General features: G+C 44.3%; 1 protein-coding gene across 1 annotated transcript; it reads left to right on the top strand.

The window, feature by feature from the left end:
• Positions 1-366: 366 nt before the first annotated feature.
• LOC122282569 (expansin-like B1) lies at positions 367-2,601 on the top strand. Its single transcript, XM_043094505.1, has 4 exons — positions 367-789; positions 1,027-1,133; positions 1,558-1,875; positions 2,140-2,601. Exons 1-4 carry the CDS (start codon positions 639-641, stop codon positions 2,326-2,328), a joined length of 765 nt encoding a protein of 254 aa, XP_042950439.1. The 5' UTR covers positions 367-638; the 3' UTR covers positions 2,329-2,601.
• The last annotated feature ends 6,596 nt before the right edge of the window (positions 2,602-9,197 follow it).

Below are 9,197 nucleotides of genomic sequence, written 5' to 3'. Positions count from 1 at the left end.
TTAGATTATGTATATTTGAGTCAAAATAATAACAAAATATTATTTTTATTATCATTATTAATTTGTTTTCCTAAAATTAATTATATATGTATATATATTACAATTTGCACCCACTACATACTTTTGGCATCAATAATAGAAATATAATAATAAAAAATATAAATTTATATATATATATACTATATTCAAAATATAATAAAATGATAAAAAAATATATATAATATATTATAATAATAAAATGAAGGTGAATGTGAATGCGAAGGTTATGTTGTGTTGTGCTGTTGTGGGAGGTAGAAGAGGAAAGAGTTGAGATAGTGAAAGAGTCGTGGGAGGTAGCTAGATAAACCAATTCCTAGCTCGCAAATACGTTTTTGTTGGGTATACCAAGCATAAATATAATTCCCTTCTCCCTAAGTGGGAGAAAAAGGTGCATATCTCTCACCTCAACACATGACCTTTCCTAGCCGCCCTCAAGTCCTATAAATGCTAGACTATGATTTCTTTGCTTCTCAGTTCTAATTAGCCTCCTCGTCCATTTTCTTTTGCAAATCTGTTTGCATGCTTCTTAATTAGAGCTTTGGTTTTAATCTCTTTCTTCCATTATCTTGCCCTTTATCAAGAAACCTTACCATTAAGATATGGGACCTGTAGTACTTGAAAACCAAGTTCGTATTCTTTTTGTGATCTGCATGGTACTGCTCTTGCCTGCTCTATGTGTATCTCAGGACATTTCTACCTACACATCAAGAGCAACCTACTACGGTAGTCGTAACTGCAATAGTTCTCCAAGTACGTTTGCATTTACACTTATAGATATTACTTGGCTATCAGTTTGGAATTATTCATATCTATGCATTATAAGTTATTATGTGTATGCATGCTGAAAGAATTATTTGCTTGACTATTTTGAACAACTTTCTTTCTCTATCAAATACTAATTAATACCAATAATTAGCAATGTGTAAAACTTATTCCGTTTATATGTCATCTATGTACAGTTGAGCTTATAAATTGGTGATCATATAGGTGGAGCTTGTGGGTACGGAGAATTCGGAAGGACTGTCAATGATGGCAGCGTGACTGGAGTCTCTAAGTTGTATAGGAATGGAACTGGTTGTGGTGCATGCTATCGGGTAAAATTACAAGCCTTTTTTTGACACATCAAATACACTACTGATGTAGAAGCTTGCCACATAAACTTATCGAAGAAAATATTAATATTTTGACTTTTTAATAAATATAACAAGTCCCATAATAAGTAATATTTTACTTACTCACTAAACTTATAAATAATATAATGCATGGTATTGCGTGAATAATTAAGTGGATAAGTGTTGTGAATAAAGTATAGCACACTAGCTAGCTAGCATGGCCTACCCCAACCTGTTTAAGCTTGCTTTAACTCGAAACACTCTTCCTATCATATGAAGCTCAAGGACAATGATTGTGTTAGATAGCACTAATGAAAAAGTAGCTCTATAGTTTGCTTTACTCGGTTTCCATAATAATAATAATATAGTATGTATGATTAGTGTTTTGTTGATGATAACTCTTCAGGTTAGGTGCACATCATCACAATATTGTAGTGAGGATGCAGTGCACGTGGTGGTGACTGACTATGCTGAAGGTGACAAAACTGACTTCATACTCAGCACCCGAGCCTTCACAAGATTGGCACGCCCTGGTAATAAAGCGGCCAAGGAGTTGTTGGCTCGTGGCGTGATCAACGTAGAATACCGAAGGGTCTCGTGCCGCTACCCTGGTTACAATCTTATGTTCAAGGTCCATGAACAAAGTAGATATCCTAATTATCTAGCTTTAGTGATTCTATATGCAGAGGGGATAAACGACATCACAGCCGTCGAATTGTATCTGGTACATTCATATAAGCCTTTGAGTAATGCTATATGAATTTATGAAACTCCAAGCCTTTGAGAGTTTGGAGCAACCCTTAGAAAAATAGTAAACTTTTTAATGACTTCTACTTTTTTATTAAAGATTTTATATGGCGACTTGCATGCTCTAAATTTGCACAAATAAGTTTTTATTAAAAGATATGTATTGAACAAATCAAATGATGATCATTGTTATAAGTTGATGGATGGGCTGGCCTCTTTGTTCATTTAATGGTGCCTACAGGAGAATTGCAGACAATGGAGGGGCATGCGTAGGGCCTTTGGGGCAGTGTGGGAGATGTCTAATCAAGTACCAAGTGGTCCAATAAAATTAAGGTTTCAAGTGAGTGGCAACAAATGGGTGGAATCCAAAAATGATCTGCCTGCTTCGTGGAATGCTGGGGTTGAATATGACTCAGACATTCAGCTATAAATTAATTAGAAAGCTCTTTCAATTTGAATAATATTTTGATGTTTTATTAGATATAAGTATGATCATTGCATGGATTACTATGTAATTGATTGTTAGTTTCTCTCTAGTTACTAGCGTATTGTGTTGTATTGTATGCTTTGTCACTACAAGTGTTCTTGGTCATGTTGCAATATAAATAATAGGCCAGGTTAATGTTGTACTTTGGGGTTAATGATCAGAGATAATGAGTATGAATAATATAAGGAGTGAAGTTCCAAATAATTGTCCTTATAACTGATCATTCCTTTGGATTCTTTTGCTCTTCATATAGATATTTTGTGTTTTTAATTTTTCAAAAGAGTGTAATATCATTCCAATTATTGATGTAGATTTGCAATATTTAAACTTATAAATTAAATCTTACCACCTCAGCAATATTGTGAAGTCATGAGTGTCCTAATTTACACCTACTTATAAATAAAACTTTTTTAATCAAAACAACAAATTAAGCATAACAAACAAAAATCATTTTTTGAGACATTTCTCCCTAATGTGTTTTGGCCTCCTGGTGTTGCTGGGTTGTCCGATCTCTTCTCCTAGGTGTGTTTCTTCTTCTTTCCTCCAACTTGGTTTCTCGCACTTTTTTTGCAACATCTCATCTCAATGCGGGCAGTTATATCTGACTTACACGAGTTATGGATTGATTCTGAATTATTGGGAGATTCCCGTGGGTTTCGGCTACGCTGCCTTATGCTTCCTGGGGTATGGGAAGCATACTGATGTTGGGCCTAGGCTGACCTTTGTGGACTTGGAGGTTCTCGACGAAAATTCCCCCGACTGCTACCCTACCAATTCCTTTTTAGTCCCGCTTAGTGTTGCCAATTACTCCTCTCGGTGTTGAATGAGAATATTAGGGGTCTGATGATTTCGCATGCTTAACTCTGGTTCCTCCACTACTTTTCCCAAGGACACAATCTCAACATTTTGGGGGCTACCTTTCCACCTTCTTCGCAATGATGACTGTCAGATGTTCCCCCTTTTTGCGATTGTGTTGCTATACGGGGTCTATAAATCCTTCCTCCTTCGCGCTCGTGGTATATTAAGAATTGGTAGCTTCTTCAATACTCTTGTTGCCTCTTTTCTCTTTACTTCTCTTTGCCTTCCACCCTTCGCGCTTCTCCCACTATAGTTCAACTCTTGCCGCCTGAATGGCCTCCCAAAAATTTGCCAACCCCATGAGTTCCAGTAGTTGCCTCTAGGTTTGTTCATCGAAGCAAGGCTACGCAGGCCACTCTTGGCATTCTAAGGCCACTTTCGACTTTCTTCTGTCGCTAACACTGACTTACCATATCCCGGATTCAGTGGTTCTCAAGGCTTCGGGGCCGTGAGTGCTGACGGCTAGGCAGCGTGGGTTACTTTCTTCCCTAACATGTTTTCCTATAGACTAAGATTGCCTTCCCTTGCCTAGTTAGCAAAATCATGTACCGCTTGTGCCTAGCACTCGCTCAACTTCATCCAAACACCTGCCAGATTGTGATCTGTTGCTGTACTTTGTGGCAATAGGTGCTGTTGAAATCTGACCTGGAGCATGCTGACCTTGCTTATCATGAATTCCTCCTGACCCACAATGTGAAGAGGGGTATAGGGGAAATTTTCAGTTTCAGGGGAATGCGTGCCCTAGTTGTACTGGAGTTGAGGTACCGCAATGTATCAGATTGGACCGACAAGTTCTTTTTCCTGTCTGGCTAGGGGTGGGAATTTCCTATGGGCCAGGTTGGTTGGGCTGAGTTTCCAATTAGGGCCTGTTGGGGGTTCATGCCAAGCGACAAGGTTGTGCGTTCGACTGCCACCCCAAGCGAGTTGATCTGTATCGCAATCATTAGGGACTGGGTAACCAAAAACTCCCTCCTTGTACACTTAGAGGTTCTCCTTGTGGTGGACAACCTCAAAACTTTTCTTCCTCCGATAGCTCATTTTGCTCCTTCCGCATGGGGTATTGTCATTTGTCCACCGCTAGATTCTTAAGAAAATGAAGCATGGAGCCTCCTCCTGAGAATAAGGGCAAGAGTGTCTATTTAGAGCCTAGTGGGGATGATCTGTCGTACCCCAAGGACTTGGCTCCAAGGGCCATAAGCACTGGACGCCTTAGGTTCGGGAAACCCTTTGTCCATTCTTCTTCTGCGATGTCGATCTAGCGCCATGCAAACAGTGAGTCCTCAAATCCGGGAGCATCCACTACCCCCTTTCCTTTTGTAGGCCAAGTCTTTGAGCCTGGTCCAAGGGGTGCCGAAACCGTTGTGAGGACATGGGATGTCTCTCCATGGGCAAACGTGGTTAGCATGCACTTTTGGGGTGCTCTTCTAGACATGGCGCTGCGTCAAACTTGAGTGGTGGTGTAGCCCCCAGAACTAAATATAGTGATGTCTCCTTCCTCGGCATCCATAGTTTGATCCTTGGTCAAGGCCTTTGTGTCTGAGGATTCCTTGGGCCATCTTAGGGTGGTCCTGGGACCTGTCGATGAGTGCACGCCTGCTCAAGGATGTCCCAGTCCTAACATTGCTGTGGGTGGTGTCTCTTTCATTGCTACTGTTGTTGGGCTGGTGTCAGACGCATTCGTGGATGTAGCCGGGAGTGGTCAATTGGCGGCCGAGCACGACACTCCTACCCTGCCGAGTCTTGGAGGGGCTATGGCTGGCGAACCTTCCACCTCGACCCCGCTGGGCCCCGAGACTGCTGTGACGATAGCAAGGACTTTCAAGAAGGGAGACCAGATTAACCTTAGAGGCATGGACGGGGTACCCTTCGTCATGTGTCCTACCTCGTCGGTAAGTGAGAGCACTCTCGCTTCTTTTAGCCAAGGGCCCTGTTAGTAAGTTCGGGATGAGCCCAAGAGACGGAAATTGCACCCTCCAAAGGTGGTGGATGAAGCCACTCTGGTTTCCCTAGGCCAGAGGATGAGGTTTGGAGGAAGAAGGCTCTGGAGTGGCAGACTGATCTATTACTGAGATTCCTCATTGAGGTCCTTTCTCTTGTTTGGCATTGTATGCTTTGTGTTCTTTCTCTTAGTTCCAGTATAGTTTCTAACTTCGGTATCCATAGGGAGTTAGGAGCTCTGTAGAGAGACAGAACCTAGGTCTCCGGTCTCTGGTGGAGTGGGAGAGGGAGGAGAGGAGCTGCTTGGAGGCAAAGCTGGCCTTTGCTAGGGAGTGGGTCGTGAAAGCGCAGGAGTCGTAGGGTTTGCTTTGCATCGAGAGTGAAGAGTTAAAGGGGCTCCAGGATTTTGATGCCTACCAACTAAGAGTGCTAAAGGAGGAGCGCTCAACGTTGTTGGCCATTGTGGAGGATTGGGGAGCCCTATTGTCCAAAGCCAGGATTCGTGAGGAGGAGGCCCTTGCTGACCTGGGGCTGGCCCGCAATAGGATTGTTGTCTAGGACGTGGTCTTCCGGGATCTATGGAGTGACTTGCCACAGGTGCAAGAGGTCGCCAAACTGTTGAACTAGCAACTAGGGAAGGCTCATTACGTTCGTGATGAAGCCTGGTCCCATGGGTACTTGGAGGGCCTCAAGAGGATGTATGATCACATCCTTCTCAACCCTCAAAAGGATTTTGGGGCTTTAGAGGCGCACTTGTGAGTGGACTTGCGGGCAATTGAATTCAGAGACCTCGAACCTAACACAGCTGCTCTCAACCATGCTTGTGAGATATGGCAGGAACTGATCCTGGATGCCTTCTGCCTGGAGGACGATGATCCCCCAAACCTCCCTCCTGGAGATGATTCCAGTGCCAACTCAGGGGGAGAGAGCTTGGAGGAGGTCGAGGTTTACCCCACCGAGCTTGGATAGGGACGGGCCCCTCTAACTCTGGGAAAGATCATAGAGCTTCCTTTTCTAGATTTCACTTGTCCCTATCATCTTTTTCTTTTCTTTTTGTAGCTTTTACCTTGAGTTTGTGCCCATAAGGATTATGGACTTCATGTGTCCCTTTACTCTTGTATGCCCTCTTAATTTAATAACATATTTCCTTTATGCCTTGAATACCTCCCAATATTTTTGCTTCCTCTTCTTCTTTCTTTTTCTCTTCTCCTTTTTTTCCCCTATCTGCCTTAGGCCTTCTTCCTTCTGAGGGGATGCCTCAGGTTCTTGCCCCTTTGGTTCCTTCGCTACACACTACCTTTTAGTCTTCCCATGAAAATAATTCAGTGGTTGATGTGCCGTTTGTGATTCTGTGATGATTTTAAGTAGTTGGCCATTTAATGTACGCCCATCAGTATCTTTGTATTTATGGCATGGGATAACGCCCCATGTTTGCCATGGGATTCGTGTGAGGCTCTTTGTGAGATTTCTGCCAGATTTGATAGGGCCCTTAGTGCGTAGGTACCTTGAACTTCGGAAAGTGAAGCATTGCCCCTGCTTATAAATAGCCCTTTCGGCCCTCATCATTTGTCATCACCTATCCCTGCCTGCTTTCCAAGCACTTGGTGGCTTTGTCTTATTTTTGCACTATTGTCAGCCATTTCTGGTTCCAATGGATCTCCTAGCCTTAGGCCAGCCTCCTGGAATTACATCTTGCGATGGGATTTCAGAGAATGTTTTTCCAGAAGCTGTCATCCTTTATCACAAGGAGATGCCTTGAAATGAAGGCATGCTCTGCTCTCGGTGGTGGGCTCGTTCGATGGTTTTGTTTTTTTTTTTTTTAATCTCAGAACTACCTGTGTAGTTCATGTTCTGTCATTATATCTTGGCTCGCACCCTTATCTGGGGTGGAGCTGGGCTTCTCCTCTAAGCCTGCTCGAGCTCAAATACTTCCTTATCGGCCAGTTGAGGAGAAAAAGGGGGTGCTTGTGCCGATAGGGCGGCTTTTATGGAGACCATGGAGCGGTGGCCTCTATTTTTTACTTCCATATAGGCCCTCACTCCATGTAGAAGCGGTTTTGACTGAGGCTGGTTTCCCTTCCTTAGTTGTCCTCAACAGTTTTGTGGTTTGGGAGCTTGAGTTGAGTGATGCCACTCCCGGCTCCTTTCCCATCGGCTCGTCTTCTTGGCAATTGGTGTTCTTCGGCCCCCTTATATTTCTGTGATGGTGCCTCTTTGGAAACCCCATCGATTCCACCCTTTTTGCTGATGGTGCCATACAGTTCCCCATGGAGCCTGATGTAGCTTGTGGATTACTTTGATTTTCTCTTTGTGTGTTTCTCACATAGGTGTTGTAATCTTCACGTTGTAATTATTCTAACAGTTGATGAATAAAACGTTCTTCCATATATACTTTCAAACTTAACTCTTCCCTTATTGCTTGCAGGTGCTTTGCACATACCCCCTACGGGCGACACCCCACCGAGTGTAATGGCTTCTTCATTTACTTATCTCTATTAAGACTGAATACTTGTTTGAGTGACGTCGTGTTCCCTTTCAACTCCTACTGAGACTGCAAGGCCTTTTTAGAAGTTTCACGGCATGTAAAACTGGGTGACTTAGCTGATCCTCATGAGCTGCAGGTAAGCCAGAACTTGCTCAGATCCTTTGCAATGGCTGCACAATATGTAAGACGGGGTGTACCTCATTGACCCTCGCACTTGGCGAAAAGGGGTGGGTGGAGTGTAAACTTGCACCCACTCAAAAATCCTTTCACATGATGTCATGCTCGCTTTTAACTCCCGCTGAGGCTCTACCCTGTGTAAGCAAGGCCTTGGCGATAGTCTCCTAGATTCTTGGTGAAGGTCACATAGTTTGTAAGACCAGGCACACCTCATTGACCCTAGCGCTCGACGAGAGAGGGTGAGTGACAAATAAACTTGCACTCACCCAAATCCTTTATGGAGGTCGCTCGGTATGTAAGACCGGGCACGCCTTGTTGACCCTCCCGCTCAGTAAGAGGGGGAGAGTGGTGCATAAGCCTGCACCCGCCTAGATCCTCTGTGGATGTCATGTGGTATGTAAGATCGGGTGCGTCTCATTGACCATCACACTCAGCGAGAGGAGATAAGTGGCGCGTAAGCCTGCACTGGCCTAGATCTTTTGTGGAGGTTGCACCGTATGTAAGACCGGGCACTCCTCGTTGACTCTCGCACTTAGTGAGAGGGGACAAGTGGCATGTAAGCTAGTGCTTATCCTGATCCTTTGTGGAGGTCGAGTGGAATGTAAAACCGAGTACACCTCATTGACCCTCACACTTGGCGAGAGGGGACCAGTGGTGCGTAAGCCTATACCCTCCCAGATCCTTTGTGGACGTGTTGCAAAATCAAAACTTAGATATACATATTATTTTATTTGACAATTACCAACCTGCCTTGCTGGTTCAACGTGATGAGATTCAAGGGTCTCTGCTCATTTTTAGGGCATGCGACGTCTTCTGTGGTTGAGATAGGTAGTCTTGGGACTATCTCACACTCCACCGAGGGAGAGGTAGGGGTGCCTTAAGCCATACCCTCCCCTTTATCCCCCCAAGGGAGGTTGCCATCCCTTTGTCGCAACAAGATGTGGTCAATGTTTGGGTAGCCTTAGGCCTGGTCCCGCTCTCCTTCGTAGGGGAGGTCGGTCTAACCTGAGATTAGTCCCGCATGTTCACCCTTACATGGAGGTAGTATTTTTGGGCAGTATGTATGACTAGACCCGCTCCCATCTGTTGACATCTTAGGAAAGGGGAGTGAGGGCTAGGCTAGAGCTGTGCCTACTCTTCATCGTGGCAGAACAGGGTATGTTCATACAACCTCAGGGCTAGACCCGCTCTTCCTCACGGGAGGGTCGAGATGACCTTTAGCTCATCCCGCCCTTTGGTACCCTGAGGGGAGGTTGTCTATTCGGGCAGTCTCACTGGACCCTCTCCTGTTGGTCGACGCCCACGAGGATGGTAATGTGTGTCGGTTGTTAAGGATAGACCTACACTATGTCGA

This window comes from Carya illinoinensis, chromosome 11 (genome assembly GCF_018687715.1).
Source record: "Carya illinoinensis cultivar Pawnee chromosome 11, C.illinoinensisPawnee_v1, whole genome shotgun sequence".
Lineage (NCBI taxonomy): Eukaryota > Viridiplantae > Streptophyta > Magnoliopsida > Fagales > Juglandaceae > Carya > Carya illinoinensis.
The sequence above is the reverse complement of the archived record's forward strand: the minus strand, read 5'-3'. Positions and strand labels throughout refer to the sequence as shown.